A 20777-nucleotide genomic window follows, 5' to 3' on the forward strand; every position below is an offset into this window, starting at 1 on the left:
ATCCCACAAACACCAAAGGGAAATGGCTACCTAAATATGATCCCCAATCAGAGACAACGATAAACAGCTGCCTCTGATTGGGAACCATATCAGGCCACCCTAAACATACAAATCCCCTAGACCTACAAAACCCCTAGACAATACAAAACCTCTAGACAATACAAAAACTAGCGTACCCACCCTAGTCACACCCTGACCGAACCAAAATATAAAGAAAACAGAGATATCTCAGGTCAGGGCGTGACAGTACCCCCCCAAAGGTGCGGACTCCCGGCCGCAAACCTGAACCTATAGGGGAGGGTCTGGGTGGGCATCTACACTCTGTGGCGGCTCTGGTTCTGGACGCCGCCCCCCCCCCCCCTTTACGCTGATCCCTCCTCCTTTGTAGAACCGGACGGAGGCTCTGGACTGCGGATCATCGCCGGAGGCCCCGGTCTGGGAACCGTCTGTGTAGACCCCGGACTGGGGACCGTCGCTGGAGACCCCGGACTGGGGATCGTCGCTGGAGGCTCCGGACTGTGGCCCGTCGTTGGAGGTTCCGGACTGTGGCCCGTCGTTGGAGGTTCCGGACTGTGGCCCGTCGTTGGAGGTTCCGGACTGTGGCCCGTCGTTGGAGGTTCCGGACTGGGAACTGTCGCCCGGAAGCTCCGTACTGGGAACTGTCGCCCGGAAGCTCCGTACTGGGAACTGTCGCCCGGAAGCTCCGCTGGGAACTGTCGAAGCTCCGTACTGGGAACTGTCGCCCGGAAGCTCCGTACTGGGAACTGTCGCCCGGAAGCTCCGTACTGGGAACTGTCGCCCGGAAGCTCCGTACTGGGAACTGTCGCCCGGAAGCTCCGTACTGGGAACTGTCGCCCGGAAGCTCCCTGGGAACTGTCGCCCGGAAGCTCCGTACTGGGAACTGTCGCCCGGAAGCTCCGTACTGGGAACTGTCGCCCGGATGCTCCGTACTGGGAACTGTCGCCCGGAAGCTCCGTACTGGGAACTGTCGCCCGGAAGCTCCGTACTGGGAACTGTCGCCCGGAATTTCTGTACTGGGAACTGTCGCCCGGAAGCTCTGTACTGGGAACTGTCGCCCGGAAGCTCTGTACTGGGAACTGTCGCCCGGAAGCTCTGTACTGGGAACTGTCGCCCGGAAGCTCTGTACTGGGAACTGTCGCCCGGAAGCTCTGGACTGGGAACTGTCGCTGGAAGCTCTGGACTGGGAACTGTCGCCGGAAGTTCTGGACTGTGGAGGCACATTGGAAGCCTGATGCGTGGGACCGGTACTGGGGGTACCGGGCTGATGACACGCACCTCAGGGCGAGTGTGGGGAGAAGACACAGGACGTACTGGACTGTGGAGGCGCACTGGAGGTCTGATGCGTGGTGCCGGCACTGGTGGTACCGGGCTGGGGACACACACCTCAGGGTGAGTGCGAGGAGCAGGAACAGGACGTACTGGACTGTGGAGGCGCACTGGAGGTCTGGAGCGTAGAGCTGGCACAATGTGTCCTGGCTGGATGCTCACTTGAACCCGGCAAGTGCGGGGCGCTAGCACAGGACGCACTGGGCTGTGCAGACTGTTGATGGAATTTATAGGTTTAAATGAATGACTAGAATATTCCACCCTGAAGCCATATAATTGTATGAAATTGATTAATAGTCATTAAAATTATAATAAATGATGTGTGTAGTTTTAGTCATGATATGTGTAGTTTTAGTCAGGATTAGGGTAAAATCAAATCAAATCAAATTTATTTATATAGCCCTTCGTACATCAGCTGATATCTCAAAGTGCTGTACAGAAACCCAGCCTAAAACCCCAAACAGCAAGCAATGCAGGTGTAGAACATTGTTACAATACAACTGAAACAATGTCTATCATAGTATCTTAAAAACAGACAGTCTGAGCAAGATTCGGTGCCGACCTTGGCTGAGGGCCAGTGAGAGTACTTCCCAGGGTCTCCCTATCTTGAGGGAGGATGGGGAGTGATTCTCACGGACTCCCTTAATCTTTGTCGGCTGGGTAGCTGGACAGTGTGTGCGTAGGATACCTAATGTTTGTGTGTGAAAGTATGTGCGTGTGTGCGTAGGATACCTAATGTTTGTGTGTGAAAGTATGTGCGTAAGAAGCCAGTATAAAATGAATGGTTTTGTACAACAGACCAGCGCTCTCGTGAAAAAACCTTGACTATTTTAGCTGGGCCTCCGTCTGTTTCATTTCAATCAGTATCTTACAAATCCTGATTAGCAGACTGAGTAGTTTAATTGAATTGGTTTATGAACATCAAAAAAATTATTCTCATGACACAGACGCACCGGAGACACAGTACGCAGAGCCGGCGCAGGATATCCTGGTCCAAGGAGGTGTACTGGAGACCAGGAGCGCTGAGCCGGCACCATCCTTCCTGGCTGGATGCCCATTCTAGCCCGGCAAATGCGAGGAGCTGGAATAGAGCACACCGGGCTATGAATGCGAACTGGAGACACCATCACTGGGTAACACGGTGTCTGACCAGTCACACGCTCCCCACGGTAAGCAAGGGGAGTTGGCTCAGGTCTAACCCCTGACTCTGCCTATCTCCCCATGTGCCCCCGCCCCAATTTTTTTTGGAGCTGCCTCACGGGCTTCCGTGCTAGCCGTGTTCCCTCTTATCATCGCCGTTCCTCCTGCGCTATCTCCACCTGCTTCCATAGCAGGGTCATGTCCCCTGCCATTACATCCTCCCAGGTCCAGGATGTCCTCCACTCCTCTTGAACACGCTGCTTGGTCTTTTTATGGTGGGATCTTCTGTCACGTTCGTCATAGAGATTGGACCAAGGTGCAGCGTGGTATACGTACATTCTTTTATTAAAGAACACTGAACAAACTAACAAAACAACAAAATGAACGAAACGTGAAGCTATACAAATAGTGCAGACAGGCAACTAAACATAGAATAAGATCCCACAAACACCATAGGGAAATGGCTACCTAAATATGATCCCCAATCAGAGACAATGATAAACAGCTGCCTCTGATTGGGAACCATATCAGGCCACCCATAAACATACAAATCACCTAGACCTACAAAATCCTAGACATACAAAAACCCTAGACAATAAAAACCCTGAGACAATACAAAACCCCTAGACAATACAAAAACTAGCGTACCCACCCATGTCACACCCTGACCTAACCAAAATATAAAGAAAACAGAGATATCTCAGGTTAGGGCGTGACACTAAGGTGTCGGCTACAGATGATGTGCAGGACCTTGCAGGGATGTGTAGTCTTGCATGATGTCTACATTGATGCTAATTAGCATTTTTGAATCTGAGAGTAAATAAAGACAAATATATTGATAAAAGTCACCTTGTCCGTGAGAGATTTACATGGTTATCAAAATGTCATGCCAAAACACAGCCCTTATTTGAAGTGTTTCTAAATCCCCTCTGGGAAAAATGTATGGTGGAAAAACGATTGGAACCATTTTGCTGTTTGACCTCTAGGTTTAATGGGTATTATGACACCTCCACTGTGAGGCTCTCTCAATTTATAATGGGTCCGCCATTGTTCTGTGTAGCATAATTATGCTAATATATTTGAGACCAGTGTATTGCAGTTAACTTCGTATTTGACTTAATTTTTGTATTTGTTTTTATTAGGGATCCCAATTAGCAGCTACTCTTCCTGTGGTCCAAGGCACTTACACCACACATAAAACAAACTATAAAACAGTAAATCATATAACATTATTACCCCACTACATACATTGCATTCGGAAAGTATTTAGACCCCTTTACTTTATTCACATTTTGTTACGTTACAGCTTTATTCTAAAATGGATTCAATTCTATGGAAAATTCCTTCGGCCTAATGGCTTGGTTTTTGCTCTGACATTCACTGTCAGTTTTCTGAGTCAATTCAGGTAGCATTCAATGTCCTGCATTTGTGTTAACCATGGCAGCCATCATAGTAAATAAAGAGATGTGCAAAAATATAATCAGCCTCGGTGTCTCTGAATCCTTTCACCTTAATGTATTTTTCATGTCAGCCAGGCCCATCTTTTTAAAGAAACACTATTTATTTAAATCTCTAATCGAGTAAATAATTGAGTAAAAATAAATCGTTATGTTCTGGTCACAAGATAAAATTGCAATAAACAGTACCACACTAATGTTCGATTTTCAGCCAGGCCCATCTTATCAAAGACGACACATTTTGGTTGAATGCATTCAGTTGTGCAATTGACTAGGGTATCCCCTTTCCCTTCCCTTCGTTGTTGTTATGCCGTTTACTACTCAAACATATTTGACTTGTTAAATCAAAGGCGAAATTAAACTGCAACACAATGGTCTAAAATATATTAGCATAACTAGGTTACACAGAACCACGGCGGCTTTTCCCAATACTAAAATATCTCTCTGTGCAACATGCCTAGATATGTCCACTGGGGTGTGGTTTACAGAGCGCTCTTTGAAATAAGAGCTCATATTCAGTGATGGCAACTTAGCAATTTTGTTGCTAGATTTAGCAACTTTTCAGACTACCCTGGAAACTTTTTTTTTTCAAACAGCACCTAGCAACAACTGTAGCTACTTTTAAAAATGTATTTGGGACTTTTAGGAACTTTTGAAAAGTGACTCAAATGCTAAAATGCAAGCATTTTCCCTCTAAATGACACAAAAACGATTTCTCTGTCACACAGTCACAACACACGTGCCTGGCTGCAAAAGTGCATTGTGATTGATGTCAGCAGCAGGTGTTCAGTTCGTGCGTGTGCACGACAGCAGAAGGCCTGCAGCAATTTCAGCAAATTGCAAATCATTGTTGGCTGACGAGCCAAACCCGATGAATATAGTTGGTCAAGAATGTTTGATCTTGAACAGAACTTACAACATCAATCAACATGTCTCAATCAATATTGTACAGCCAGAAGGACAGAAAAGAGTGGGAGTCTGTACCTGAACAAATGTAAAATCATATTTTTCGCCGAGAAGGCCAGTCAATTTGAGTAACGTTATTGTGTATTATACGTAATGACGCAGTTTTACGTTATCACACAATGACATCACAACGTCATTTAGCAACAAATCAAACCTGCCTCTAGCAACTTACCCTGAAAATTAGTTGACAGCACTGCTATTGCCATGTTCCAATGTATGGAGTTCTCACCACACCAGTACTCAGCTCTGGTGAGCTCCTGCCCAAGTCAAGAACTGCCAATATACAACAAGTTGTTTCTCGTGTAGGCTGCTATCAAATTTGAAATATAATCAAGTGGGATGGAACAAATTGGTCACATTAACTGCCACCAGCGAAGTGATACAGCTGCCCAGTTGGAAGCAACAGTGGGAAGCACCTCGATACAACACCGTTGCACACTAGTCATTCACACCGGATTAAGCTATGTCACAGTGAAATCTAGGTGGTGAAAAATATTACAAGTTATTTATCCCTTACCCATCAAAATAAACATTACTTTCTTTTAGGTTTTAACTAGCTGCTGCTGTTGTGGCCAGCTAGCCAGCATAACCTAGACTCATCAGGCGACTGACTGAAGAATTGACTGAACCGAATCCGTTCGTCTCCACTCAACTCTCAACTGTACAATTTACGTCATCAGTTTGGGCACCATGGGTGTCCGTACAGCCACAGATAGAACAATGAGCGAGATATGTGGAGCGAGATAGCTGCCAAAATGTTGAACATATGTATCGTTTGGATCATAAGAAAATACAATATTGTTAGGATCGTAAGAAAAGCCAATACGTGAAACGTAAAATTAGAATTTGTACATTTACAGATCTATGTTAAGACTATGAATGAACATTTACACATTCAAATCTTACGTCTTCCTTTACTTGGATACAAAGCTTTTTGAAACTTAAACTTTTGTCAGTAATGTGGCATTTTTTATTTAACAAAGCATGTCAGTTAAGAACAAATTCTTATTTACAGTGACGGCCTAGGAACAGTTAACTGCCTTGTTCAGGGGCAGAACGACTGATTTTTACCTTGTCAGCTCGGGGATTCTATCTTGCAACCTTTCGGTTACTGGCCCAACGCTCTAACCACTAGGCTACCTGCCGCCCCACATCTGCAAAGGACATGAACCGAACATAGCTAGTCGAAGTTGGCAAGTCAATCAAGCAACTCCAGCCCAGACGTTAGAGCTTGTTTTATAACTGCATTCAATAATGGCATTATACCAGTAGATGGGCCTTCAGTAAATTACTTGTGTGAGAATGATAGACACAGAAGATCCTTCTCTAGAATAACCACCTGAGCTGCAAAACAGTTTCTTATTTAGGCTAGGTCTATTCCGCTATCTAAATATGCCATGATGTTGTGTGTTATATAATGGCCACATAATTGCATATATTTTTTATCTCTGCTTGGAGCTACTGTGTTGATAATGTAACCTAATGAATCACACCTTTTCCAGTATTTTGGAGAATGGACTGTAGGCCTTATATTATTATATTAGGCATTTTGACTGTTGTATTAGTGAAGGCTTGTTATTCTATTCATCCTATTCATATCTGGATCCTGGGACGCATTTAGAGTTAACGCTAGGACCACTGATATATGTCCCAGGATCCTTGCTCAAACAAGGTGGTACTACACTGGCGAAGCAGCTAACCTAGCTGTTAACAATCAAGCTAGGCAACCTGGTCTACTATTGCCAGATACCAAGCACGCTAAGCGGTTAGCCCTTGTGGCTAGGGCTGCACTTTTATTTGTCTCAGTTTTAGGACCTCCAATTTCCAGAGTTTAATACTGCCGGTGTCTCATTTCACGGAGTGAATAGCGGGCTCGTCCTACGATCAGTACTATCATGCCCTCGAAAAAAGACGAGGATCACATCTTTGCTGGGCAGGTACGTGAACTCTTGGAGAAGCAGAACGTTTTCTATAAGGAAAAGATGCTTCAGCAGGAAAATAATTTAAAAGCTTCATACAAATGATCATGGAGTCTACCAACAAATGGCTGGACGACCTGACTAACAATGTACAAGACATTAAAACAAGCCTTCAGTTCACACAAAAGGATGTGGATGTATTGAAGACCCCACAGGACACACTTTCCGGAAACTGTTCCTCTATGCGGAATAAAATCACCACAGACAGGGAGGGCCTCCAGAACATGTCTGGGAATGCGTATTACCTGGATGGACAATCGAGGAAAAATAATCTTGTAATAGATGGTATCCAGGAGAGCCAAAGTGAGACATGCGCTGACTCAGATGACAAAGTTCAAAATCTGTTTTCTGAGGAGCTACAATTGGATCAACAGGTTGAGCTGGAACGTGCTCACCGGTCTGGGAAACCAGGGGGCACTGATGGGGCCAATGGAACCAGACCCAGGCCAATTGTAGTGAAATTCCTGAGGTTTAAGGATAAGCTTGCGGTCCTTGAAAAAGCCAAACGTCTTAAAGGGTCCTTCATCATCATCAATGAGTATTTCTCAGATGCAGTCCGTCAAATAAGAAAGGAACTAATACCAGCTATGAAGGCTGCAAGAGAACGAGGTGACATAGCATATCTGAGGTATGACAAACTGATTGTTCACCCTCCCTCCCAAGAAGTTATGAGGAGCGACCGACACAAGTAATTCCAGACCCACACACACACTTAGTATCGCTCTCTCAGATTCCAACTGCTGATTCATGTTTTGACATATAAATACTGGAAATCTACCAAAGAAAGGTATGTTAATTGCTCACTTGAATATATGTAGTTCAAGGAACAAAATTTATAAAATATGCTGTCTAGCGCAGTCAAACAATATTCATGTATTGGCAATATCAGAGACTCACTTGGACTCTTCTTTTGAGGATGCTGAGATCTCTGTACATGGATACAATTTTTTCAGGAGGGACAGAAATAGATATGGGGGTGGAGGTTCAGTTTCCATTCAGAGTCATATTACAGCAAAACAACATCAAGACTTAATGTTGAATGGATTAGAGGCGCTGTGGGTAACGGTGCATGTAATGAACACGATGGGAGACAGAGAGCTGGTTTCAAGCGCAGGACGCAGCAGGTGTTCATTGTAAAGGACCACAGGAGGAGGCAGGTAGTTGAGTCCAGGGGCAGGCAGAAAGTCATACACAGTGGGTCCAAAAAAGGCAACAGTACAGGCAGGGAAAAGGCTAGTAACGTCATCCGGGAGATCAGGCAATAGGTAGATAACAGGAAATCCGATAGGCTAAAGTACATTCAGGGAATAAGCAAAAAGGCATTGTCATTGAGGCAGGCAAAAACTATCATACACGGGAGAGGTACATTACAGTTAAACCAGCGCTCCAAATAGAAGTGTGTCAAAAACAAACAATGCCTCACAATGATGGGGTGCAAAGAACTGAACTAATTAGTGTGTGATAATGACATACAGGTGTGTGAACAGGTGATCAGAATTCAGGTGATTGGGATCTGGAGAGTGAGCTACGTTCAGGGGATCTTTGTGTTTGAGAGTGTGAGCTGGAAAGTGGGCTGGAAAGTGAGCTGTGTATGAGCTGTGAAAGTGAGCTGTGTATGTGTATGAAAAGTGTGAGTTGGAAGCAGATGTTACAGTGCATTTACCACATTTGAAACCTATACTAATTGGTTGCTGCTATAGGCCACCTAGTGCTGATGTGAAATATCTTGTAATGTAATTTGCGAAATGTTGGATAAGGTATCTGATGAAATTTGGAAATATATTTTTTGGGAGATCTGAATATAGATTTTTTTGAATACCAACTGTCCAATGAGAAAGAAACCTATTTCTGTTGCCAATGTATGTAACCTGACCCAAGTTATGACATTACCAAACAGAATGTTCACTAATAAGTCCGGTATCACATGATCTACTTGTATCGATCACATTTTTACTAACATGGTTGAACATTGTTCTAAAGCTGTATCAGTGGCACTAGGTTGCAGTGTTCATAACTTGGTTGCACTCACTAGGAAAACTAAAATACAGAGGGTTCAATTAGGACTAATTCGTGGATGAGATTAAGAATGTGCAATGGTTGGAAGTGTGTAGTAAGGATGATCCTGAAATGTCACAAAGTTTGTTTATGAAATTATTTATGAGTAATAGCTGATTAACATGCCGCTTTAAGAAAATGCACTATGAGGTCAAACGGTGCGTCAAGGATTGATGATGAGCTGAGAAATGTAATGATTCAACGCTATGATGCCAAAAAAAGTAGCAGATAAATCTGTCCCTCTGTTTGATAAGCAAAGTTTTTGTAAATTAAGAAATCTTGTGACTAAGCTAAATACAGGAAAGAAGAAGGGATTCTATCAGCACAAAATGTATGAAGTAAAAGGTGATGGGAAAAACTGTGGAGAGCGTTGAACACTTATGAGTAGGAATTTGAACATGTCTGCCTCTTTTGTTGAATCAGAAGGTATATTTATTACAAAACCACATGACATCACAAACTCCTTTCATGAATATTTTACAGGCAAAGTGGACAAGTTGAGGAATGCTATGATGGCTCCATGTCATATACCCTTTTAAAAGATTGTATCTTGAAGGAGAGGCATTGCATGTTTTAATTTCATCAAGTAGAAAGGGAAGATAGAAAGGATGTGGTTGTCTCTTTCGGATGACAAGTCACCTGGTACAGATAATCTTGATGCCAAATTACTTAGAGTTACAGTTAACCAAACATCTACCCCAATCTCTCAACTCTATGGCTGCATGCCTATAGAAGGGCATCTTCTGAGGCTGAGGGGTGCTTTTCTGAAGGTGCATGATGCTTTGGTTCTGCATGAAGATCACAAGCTCTTCAAATCTGTCGTTCTGCCCCTGAACAGGCAGTTAACCCACTGTTCCTAGGCCGTCATTGAAAATAAGAATTTGTTCTTAACTGACTTGCCTAGTAAAATAAAGGTTAAAAAAAAACAACTGGGTCGCGATGGAGGAAATAGCCTATATGCAAATTGGAGTGGTTCTAGGGTGGCAGGTAGGGTGGAGGTGATATGGTCCTTGACTAGTCTCTCAAAGCACTTCATGATGACGGAAGTGAGTGCTACAGGGCAGAAGTCATTTAGCTCAGTTACCTTAGCTTTCTTGGGAACAGGAACAATGGTGGCCCTCTTGAAGCATGTGGGAACAGCAGACTGGGATAAGGTTTGATTGAATATGTCCGTAAACACACCAGCCAGCTGGTCTGCGCATGCTCTGAGGACGCGGCCGGGGATGCCGTCTGGGCCTGCAGACTTCCGAGGTTTAACACGTTTAAATGTTTTACTCACTTTGGCTGCAGTGAAGGAGAGCCCGCAGGTTTTGGTAGCGGGCGTGTCAGTGGCACTGTATTGTCCTCAAAGCTGGTTATGATTGCAGACAGAGCCCAGTGAATGGGATGGTGCAATATTGGATTAGTCATATTTTAATAAGGTGCATGCATGGGGATGCCCATGCTGTGGAGATAGACCTAGCGGACTGAAACCTCACTGTTGTAGGCACAATACAGCTAGTGCTATCGAGACTCACGCTGGCAAATCAATCCATTACGTTAGCTACCTAAATGTGAAGTAAACTCAACTGAGTAATAGAGAATGGAGACTTTTAACTTGAAAACGTGCAGGATAACTCTTTCTGGTTTCCTTGACTTCCGTTTTTTTTACTGTGTTATGCTTGTTCTCGTAGCACTCCTCACAGGCCGTTTGGTGTACGTTTTTATGTCGCTGAGATGAAACTGCCAAAACTCTGACAGGTATTATTGTAAATCAGAATTGCATCACACTATTTGTTCAAGCCTAAAATATTAGTCCGTAGTCTTAACATGATGTTTGTATGTTCACAGACATAATTTCACATTTACGTTTAATGTTTCACGCATGGCTTTTCTTACTACCCTACCAATTTACGGATGGATTTTCTTACGAGCCTAACGATACGTACGTTAAACCTTTTGGAAGGTACCTCGCTCCATACAGATGTTTCACCAGATAAATGTGAAGCATCTAGTTGGCATTTCCACTCACTACCAAATATGGTGGTGGGAGGAAGCCCAGTGGCCGGCAGGGGGAGAACATGGCCAAGAAGGATTTTGGCCATTCTGCTAATTTTCTCATCAATGAAACATTTGATCTCCATAACATTTTCTGTTTCCAAAACTAGAATCTGTAACACACAGAGTGGACTGCGTTTTGTAGACTTTACCCTTTGCCAAAGTAAAACAAAAATGGTGTTGTTAAGGAGTGCAAAAGCGAATTTAGTTATTGCACACTCGCACATCACATTGCTTGCTGTTTGGGGGTTTTAGGCTGGGTTTCTGTATAGCACTTTGTGACATCGGCTGATGTAAAAAGGGCTTTATAAAGACATTTGATTGATTGATCGTAGGCGTTCCATAACAGAAATATACAATTAAATGCTAGGACGCGCCAATAGGATCTCACTAGCTCGTGCTTGGACCTGCCTACCTCCTTGCTTGTTCTTGTTCTGCCCACTATGATTTAATTGATTTGCTCCCATTGGAAATGACAGGCTCTGGTCTATCTAGGGTTAGTTATAAAACATCTTTGGTATAGCCTCTCACACGAAGAAGAAGACCCTGGTACTGAAAAGAGAAGCTTATGGTTGCTATGGATTTGTATATATTTTTTTCACTACCCGTACAGTAGGTGGCAGCAATACACCGTATCGATTGTAGTCTGCCAATAAAGCTAAAAGAAGAAGAAGATAAAGTAATTGGGGAAAGTAGTGGTAGGTGGTAATTGTAGGGGTGCCCATGGGGCTGGGGATCAGTAATGTCCCGTGCGAGAGAAGCAGGTTGAGGTTTCCAGGGTTAGAGTAGTGCAGAAGTTGTCATATGCTGAGGCAGTGAAGAAAATAGAGGAAGATGGGTCATGGGGGAGGGATCCTGAGAGGACGTACATTAAGGAGTGGTGTGTGTAGTAGATCTGTACCAGTACAGAGGGATAGGCCAACAATTGATATATGTTTCAGTAAGATTTGATTTTTAGCATTTATTGAAATGGTTATCAACTGTACTGCAGGGATGGAATGTAAGTCGCAGAAAATTGAGGTTGTGTTGGCAGCTGCAGAGAGGTATTTGGGTATACAAGACTTGACATGAGAAGAGTTACAGGGTGTGAGGTAGGACTAAATATATTTAAATAGTGGAGTTTGGTGGTGTTACTTTTTTATTATTTGATTTTTTTTTGTGAGTGGTGTAAAGGTATTTATTTATAGATTTTTTTCAAGCAAAGTATTAGGGAGTCGTACTCCAGTCTAGTAGGTGGCGGTAATGCAACATTTATTGGATGCCAGCTGCCATTAAACCTCATCAAAGAAGAAGAAAAGGCGACCTACGCTGGTGGTCCTCTGTTTACTTTTTAGTGAACTACACCAAATTTGATTTCGAGGTGTCTGCATCTATCTGTACTTTTCAACAGCCTTTTGCTTCTACACTACACATCCATTAACAATTACTTATTCGAAGGCCATTTTCAGTCAAATAATGGCAAATGACGTTGCTTTTCACACTCAGCTAGCCTCCATCATGGAGGTTTTAGCTAACGCGGCCGTGGCTGAAATCTGCGAGCTTGTTGACAATGGCTATGCGGTCCTGCATTTGGAGATATCTCAAGGGCAGAAGGAGAATGAAGCGTTGAGGAGAAAACTACGGATGATGGAGCTGAAAGTGTCTCGTGCGAGTACTCCGAGAGCGGGAATGGGAGGCTCAACCCTCGCGCACAGTCGTTCTCGAACTCACTTTGGCATGGAATCGAGAAGGACATCAGTCGGTAAGATTCGGCGGTTCCAATAGAACGCATACTAACTACATTTATAGGTTACATCATTTTAGAAACCAACTTATCAAGACACCATTGATAAAGTGTGTTGTGTGTGAATGTAAACAATTTCCCTTGTCTTCTAATTTTAGGCGAGGTACATTGTCGTAGAGGAGTTGATTCCCAGTTGGTCACCAGCCTGTTTAGGGACGGAAAGTCCTCAGGTGATACTGGACAGACTACCACACAGAGAAAGGTACAGGGGCGAAAATCTGATATCAACTTTGGAGGGGACAATTACATGACATTCTCTCAAGAACAATTCCTGAAGGGGACACCAAAAGTAGTGCTGTAACACATCATAATTACTACTACTACTGGATAATTGATAGGTACAGTAGTTAACTGAAGGGTTGTCCCAACTTGTTGAAATGTTTAAATCATTATAATACTACTACTAATAATAGTTATAGCAGTGTTCCTTATCAGTCCAGTATGTATGCAGGTATTTGTATTTACAACCAGCAATACCAAGCAAGGCCAGTAGGTGGTAATGGTACTGTACCCTGTATGGGTGCAGGTTTCATAAATACAATGAACATGATGTGATCTAATCTCAAATAATCTCCAATGAGAACCATCACAAAATTGGTCTCCGCACTGAACGGACCTTTTTATTTAACTTTTTCTGATTCATTTATATAGTCATTAAATATGTGCCACTGGTTTGAGTCTATTACAACATCTTTACAATAACAAAGCACTCAGAATAAGTTCAGTTCTAAAAGCAAAATAACTACTTAAATAAAAAACCCAAATAAATCAACCAAAATATCCTTCAGAAATACTTAGTTATTGTTCAGTCAGTGTCTCAACTCTTCAAACAACAGCTATTGACAAGTATGTCACACAAAGTATGCAATTTTAAATGAAATAAATAATTAGTAAGTGTACTTTCATGTACTAAAAACTACTAAACAAAATAACAAATATCATACTATACACCAGGGGTTCTCAAACAGGGTAGGTGGGTCCCTGGTGTTATGTCAAGGGGTCCATGAAATAAAAAAGTGTAATGAACGTATTCAGCAGCACAAGGATTCCACTAACTTTACATATAATATAGAGGGGGTGGAGGTCCCTGAGGAGGACCACTCAAAACCTTGCCTGCCTTTCCTCAAAATATGCAGGGGTTCCAGTACTCAAAAAAGGTTGAGAACCACTGTTATACACACTACTGAACAAAACAACCAAACATATGTTTGAGGGTTTCAATGGATCCAACAAATTGATGGCAGATATTTTCCCTCAAGACTTTCCAGCCTGTCTTTATGTTAATTACAGACAAAATTCTGATCAGCACCTCAACTTGGTCAACCAACCCCCGCACCTGCACTGGAAGCCTCCTGAGGACCTCTGCTGTCTCTCAACTGCTGCTACAGGGGTATTTGTTGCGAAAGAGAGGCAACTGCACTGAAAGAGAATCAATGTTCAGCTCAGGGTACTGATCTAGAGACTCATCCAACTCCCCCGTGAGAAGCACTCTTTCCAACTTTTGCAGAATGTTTAGACTGTCCTGGTCAAAATGGTGGCCAAACGGAACCTCCACACCATCCAACACTTAAAACAATTCTGCCCTATAGTGATCCACTGCTTTGCCAGCAAATCGTCTTGAGTGTGTCTCAATGGATTCAATCAATGTTGTTGCTTTCTCATACAGTGCAAGGTAGCTTTCGTCGTTTCCACGCGCTGGATAACTGGACATTGATTGGATTTAGCTGGTGTGCTGTTACAGTTACACAGTGGCGGTGGGTTTGGCAGTTTTGATGGGCTGTGAATTTTACAAAGGCATCCGCTCTTTGGCCAAAAGATGGCTGGCATGAAAACCCTTGGCTCCACTGAAAACACAAAACTCCTTTTATTGATTGATTATAATGTAGCCAGGGGAAATCGCAAAACCATCTCTCTTGAAACGTCAACACTCTGTTGGCAAGAGTTTGCGGTTCTATAAATTGTGGGTGTGACTGATATGGTTTTGTGTTATCACTGAGGTAACTGGACAATGCTGTGCCACTGTCCCCTATACTGGTGCAGATGGCAACAAGGTTGACACCTGGTCCTGCCGTGGCTGTGCCACTGTCCTCTATACTGGTGCTGCTGGCAACAAGGTTGACACCTGGTCCTGCCATGGCTGTGACACTGTCCTCTGAAGTCTCTCTCCCTGGCCCTTTCCCTTTCATCACCCTCACTGCCTCACTGTCTGTCTCCTAGAAATGAAATAAGGTGTTTGCCCTACTCCTAACTACCGCTACCCAAAACTACCCAATCACAACAGCAATACCATTGCCTTAAACTGGTGACTGAACTAAAATTTGTTTAAGTTGAGAGTGGGGGTATCCATGGCATTTTTCAATTGTGTCCCTATTTTACAAGTCAAAAAAAAAAAAAATTGAGAACCTTTCATAATGTTGCCAAACAAAGACTCAACAAACTTACCTGAGACTCCTTGTCTTTGCCAGTCTGTCCCTGCCCATCTGTCCCCACCTCTGCTGTCTGTGTGCCCTCTGTTGCCTGATCTGCCTAATGACCATGTTTACAGTGATATATTGGGGGGGACAAATCATATTTTTCCCAGGATGGGGGGGTCGTGTCCCCCCTGGAATTTCCGCCTATGGAAAGGTAAGCATTTGTCCACACTTGTTTCAGAAAGGGCAGCATAATATTTCAGTGGTTATCAACACACCCTAGGTCTGAATGTAAATATGACATATAGCCCACCCATGCTAGTGGTAATTTTGTAATCAAGTGATCCTGTTTTACCTGTTTACTTGTCTGTTAGTGTTCTTGTGTTATCTTTTTTTCAGCTGTCTTTATGACTGTGACTGTACAGAGCATTTTTCCCAGTTTTAACTGTGTGGTTCCAGCCCTGAATGCTGATTGGCTGACAGCCATGGTATATCAGACCGTATACCATGGGTATAACAAAACTTTTAGTTTTACTGCGCTAATTACGTTGGTAACCAGTTTTATAATAGCAATAAGGCACCTCGGGGGTTTGTGGTATATGGTCAATATACCACGGCTAAGGGCTGTGTCCAGGCACTCTACGATGCGTCGCACATAAGAACAGCCATTAGCCGTGGTATATTGGTCATATACCACACCCCCTCGTGCCTTATTGCTTAATTATATCTTGCATCCCAATTGATTTTACCCAACCTTGTGTCCAACAGCCTGCAGCGTTGGATGAGTCCAAATCACCTACCATCAAAGAGGAGAGGCGGGAAGAAGCCTGGGACAATCATGACCAACGAGAGAGATTGAGTACCGGTAATTAAATGGGAGACGGGCTTAAAAAAGTGTTTTCATTATGCCTTTTGGGAAAAAACATGATACATGAATACTGTCATGTAAAATGATTGCAATAATGTTAGACTGTACTGCGTACAATTCATAAATTGATTTAATTATAAGTACAATAGATTTCATGGCAATATTTTTGGCTTTCATATAGACTAGACTAGATTTATACTAATACATTTCTCAGAAATTGCTCATATCCTTTGACTGATGTGTATTATTTGATTACCTTCATGAGCATCCAGTTCAGTGATTCACACACTGTGTTGTTGATTTTGCAGGAGCTTTAAATCCCCGTGTTGGAGGAGAAAGGCATTCCAACATCGACACAGAGGCTGCTCAATCAATCAGCAAACAGGAGAACGCCAGCTCTTGTATATGGGTGAGTGGTGAAACAGACAACAGCCTCTTGCCAGAATCAAATGAAAATATGAGTGTGAACAAAAGATCTCAAACTCCAGCATTGGAAGATGGTGATGGAATACTTGACCATGCAGGCTTTGATTGTATGATGTTTGAGCCCCCCAGACAACTTGGGACCCTTAGCACCCAGGGTCCTGGGGCTGATCTTCCTGAGTGCTCTTACTCTCATGTGGATGTTGTACCTCTTAATTCTGATTCAGAGAATAGTTTTCCCTTTTCAATGAACAAGGTGAGTCGCTCCATAACTGAGCACAAACAACCTGTAGCTTACAGAGACAATAGACAGAGGGTGCCGTTGCCCTCAGATGAGCCTCACATGACTGTGCGAAAAGGCATGGAGACTGGATCCAATGCCTTGGTAATGACGGATGGTTGGGTTTCCCATGACAGTCATAATAACGACGCTGTGAATTACAACCAAGACGGCACAGCAGGTAACCGGTTCATTTGTAGTTTCTGTGGTAAGACTTTGGCGTGTCTGAAGAACCTCAAGACACACCTTAGGGTTCACACCGGGGAGAAGCCGTTCAGCTGCATGCAGTGCGGGAAGCGCTTCTCCGACTCCAGCAACCTCAAGCGACACCAGAGCGTACACACGGGGGAGAGACGCTACGGCTGCAGCCACTGCGGCAAGCGCTTCGCCCAGTCAGGCTCACTCAAAGTGCACCTTAGCATACATAAAGGATGCAAGCAGTTCCGATGCCCACAGTGTGAAAAGACTTTCATATCGGCCAATCACCTCAAGAGACACATCAGTGTCCACGATGGAGAAGAAAGTATTTTACCAACCACTTTTCAGTGAGTGAAAGCATATCCAAACGTGCTCCAGCCCAGCTTGAACAAAAAAATGAATTGGGGGCTCGACTGAAGGAGTTGATCATCCAAAAAGTATTCCATACACTTTTGAATGAGTGTTTTTGTAACTTCTATCATTGAAGTTGTTTATCACTCATCCTCAGCCCACTGTGTGAAAAGTGGTTTGTGGACTCAAGTCATCTCATTCGTCACACCGGATACTACATACAGTGTGCGGAGAGGTTTGCTGCGAAGCACACTCTTAGAATTCACCTAGAGAGAAACTGTTCTGGTGGTCACTGAGTATACCACGAACACAGTTATTTGTGAATAATTCTACCTTCACATTTTGACTGAACACATTTTGTCTGTATTGGGCTATTTGTTATTTACAGTTTAGGAGTAGTCTTATAACAAAAGGAATGGAATTAAAACAAAAGATGTTGTATGTATCTAATAATGTGTACCATTATTATTTCAAAAGTGCTGCAAGAAATATATGAACAATACAAACAGTGATTGTTACTACTATTATTATTATTATTATTATTATTAGTAGTAGTAGTAATATAAAACATACTACCTCTCTTTAGGAAAAACACTCCTCCAAGCCAACCAGTCTAGTAAAATGATATCTCGCAAAGGCCCATGTATGACATTTTGAAATATGAATTATCTTGCACACATTATTTTTGTAAACATTTCCTCTGAAAATGTGTTTTTGTGAAATAAACAATTGTAAGAAAAAGGCCAGTATATTGCTGACTTTTTTGACTCATCCAGTAGGATGCAGAACCAGCCTCTCGTCAGCAACACTAAGTAAGCACTTCCGGGTCATGAAATAAAAAGTCCCCCACGTAATAGTAGAAAAATGTAAATAACCTGTATTTAAGTCATAGCATATGAAAAATTATTGCCTAAACAATAATAATGATTCATTTTTGTTCAAATTTAAGTGAGATTTGCATTAGTTGGGTTTTAAAACATGTTCCAAGGTCAAATAAATAATACTTTTCTGTATACAAATATTGCACTGCACAGGAAAAACTATTGATTGTGTCTTCATAAAATCAGGGTCCAGTCTACTCACTATAGTCCCGAGAATACAAAGCAGATGAGTTTGAACAAAAAGCTAGGTCATATGAAGTGTTGCTGGCTTTTAACTCTTCCCCCTCCATAGCCGCCATTTCAATTTACTGAATAGGGAATACATATTAGACTGTAGCGAATAAACTTTATTACCTGTCTCAGCTTAAGTGATGTGGAAAATAGTCAGTAGGTTCTCCAAATATGCACACACAATCATTTTTTTCTGTACAGGGCTGTATTTGTACTGTTCAGGCACCCCACTTTAGCTGTTTGACCACAGTAAAAGTCAAGCAACACTTCCATTGACCTAGCTTTTTGTTCAAACTGTTTTGTATACTAGGAATTCAAGTGAGTAGACTGGACCATGGTTTTATGAACACACCATCAATTTTTCCCTGTGTAGTGCAATTTGTTTGTGCAATACAAAAAAACAAAAATACTGTAAGACTTTGCTTAAACATTACTTTTCAAAATGGCATCCTTGAACAATCACACCAGTAAATTAACAGTAATTATACAATATATGTTTTTATTATGTTTTATTTTCTTACCAGTAGACTATTATGTTCCTTACATGAATTGACTTGAGCTCCAACCATTTCTCAATGTGCTCTTTGGATAGATGCAGCTACAGTTGAAGTTAGACGTTTACATACACTTAGGTTGGAGTCATTAACTTGTTTTTTAACCACTCCACAAATTTCTTGTTAACAAACTATAGTTTTGGCAAGTCGGTTAGGACATCTACTTTGTGCGTGACACAAATAATTTTCCCAACAATTGTTTACAGACAGATTATTTCACTTATAATTCCAGTGGGTCAGAAGTTTACATACACTAAATTGACGGTGCCTTTAAACAGCTTGGGAAATTCCAGAAAATGATGTCATGGCTGATAGGCTAATTGACATAATTTGAGTCAATTGAAAGTGTACTTGTGGATGTATTTCAGTGGTAAAATCAAAAGAAATCAGCCTAGACCTCAGTAAAAAAAAATATGGACCTCCACAAGTCTGGTTCATCCTTGGGAGCAATTTCCAAACTCCTGAAGGTACCACGTTCATCTGTACAAACAATAGTACGCTAGTATAAACACCATGGGACCACGCAGCCGTCATACCGCTCAGGAAGGAGACGCGTTCTGTCTTCTAGAGATGAACGTACTTTGGTGCGAAAAGTGCAAATCAATCCCAGAACAACAGCAAAGGGCCTTGTGACGATGCTGGAGGAAACAGGTACAAAAGTATCTATATCCACAGTAAAACTAGTCTTATATCGACATAACCTGAAAGGCCGCTCAGCAAAGAAGAAACCACTGCTCCAAAACCGTCGTAAAAAAGCCAGACTACGGTTTGCAACTGCACATGGGGACAAAGATCGTACTTTTTGGGGAAATGTCCTCTGGCCTGATGAAACAAAAATAGAACTGTTTTGCCATAATGACCATTGTTATGTTTGGAGGAAAAAGGGGGAGGCTTGCAAGTTGAAGAACACCATCCCAACCATGAACCACGGGGGTGGCAGCATCATGTTTTGGGGGTGCTTTTCTGCAGGAGAGACTGGTGCACTTCACAAAATAGATGGCATCATGAGGTAGGACAATTATGTGGATATATTGAAGCAACATCTCAAGACATCAGTCAGGAAGTTAAAGCTTGGTCGTAAATGGGTCTTCCAAATGTAAAATGACCCAAAGCATACTTCCAAAATTGTGGCAAAATGGTTTAATGACAACAAAGTCAGGGTATTGGAGTGGCCATCACAAAGCCCTGACCTCAGTCCTATAGAACATTTGTGGGCAGAATTGAGAAAGCGTGTGCGAGCAAGGAGGCCTACAAACCTGACTCAGTTACACCAGCTCTGTCAGAAGGAATGGGCCAAAATTCACCCAACTTATTGTGGGAAGCTTGTGGAAGGCTACCCAAAACGTTTGACCCAAGTTAAACAATTTAAAGGCAATGCTACCAAATAGTAATTGAGTGTATGTAAACTTTTGACCGACTGGGAATGTGATGAAAGAAATACAAGCTGAAATAAATAATTCTCTCTACTGTTATTCTGACATTTTACATTAAAATAAAGTGGTGATCCTAGCTGACCTAAGACAGGGACTTTTTACTAAGATTAAATGTCAGGAATTGTGAAAAACTGAGTTTAAATGTATTTGGCTAAGGTGTAAACTTCTGACTTCAACTGTACATGTTGCTGATATAATGGAAGTCCTGTGGGCAAAGTGTTGGAACAACTTTTGCAGGTTTGGGAGCATCCAATCAAAGAAAATGAAGATTCTGTAAAACAGTCTTGTGCTGTTATGAAGGTACATGACTAATAATGTGACAATGCATAATATCTCTTGTCTGGGAAATGTTTACTACGGTTTTAGGCAACCTAGTTAAATTG

At 42.4% G+C, this 20777-nt stretch overlaps 1 protein-coding gene across 2 annotated transcripts; it reads left to right on the top strand.

Annotated features, from left to right (window-relative positions):
- Positions 1–12069: 12069 nt before the first annotated feature.
- Positions 12070–18044, top strand: LOC112258370 (zinc finger protein 616). 2 transcript variants are annotated; one of them, XR_006084061.1, is made up of 4 exons: positions 12070–12722; positions 12863–12966; positions 14055–16040; positions 16352–18044. XR_006084061.1 is itself a non-coding variant. In XM_024432704.2 (4 exons), exons 1-4 carry the CDS (start codon positions 12437–12439, stop codon positions 17293–17295), a joined length of 1431 nt encoding a protein of 476 aa, XP_024288472.2. In that variant the 5' UTR covers positions 12128–12436; the 3' UTR covers positions 17296–18044. The 2 variants fall into 2 exon arrangements, 1 of the variants encoding a protein (XP_024288472.2); XM_024432704.2 differs by having other exon boundaries at positions 12128–12722; positions 15944–16040.
- The last annotated feature ends 2733 nt before the right edge of the window (positions 18045–20777 follow it).

This window comes from Oncorhynchus tshawytscha, linkage group LG01, assembly GCF_018296145.1.
Source record: "Oncorhynchus tshawytscha isolate Ot180627B linkage group LG01, Otsh_v2.0, whole genome shotgun sequence".
Classification (NCBI taxonomy): Eukaryota; Metazoa; Chordata; class Actinopteri; order Salmoniformes; family Salmonidae; genus Oncorhynchus; species Oncorhynchus tshawytscha.

Bases quoted from the DNA above. Each gene is read 5' to 3' on its own strand.
- LOC112258370 (XM_024432704.2), top strand. From the start codon at position 12,437: ATGGCAAATGACGTTGCTTTTCACACTCAGCTAGCCTCCATCATGGAG. The intron at 12,723-12,862 runs GTAAGATTCGGC...TTCTAATTTTAG, and splicing joins ATCGAGAAGGACATCAGTCG to GCGAGGTACATTGTCGTAGA. The intron at 12,967-15,943 runs GTACAGGGGCGA...TGTGTCCAACAG, and splicing joins AGACTACCACACAGAGAAAG to CCTGCAGCGTTGGATGAGTC.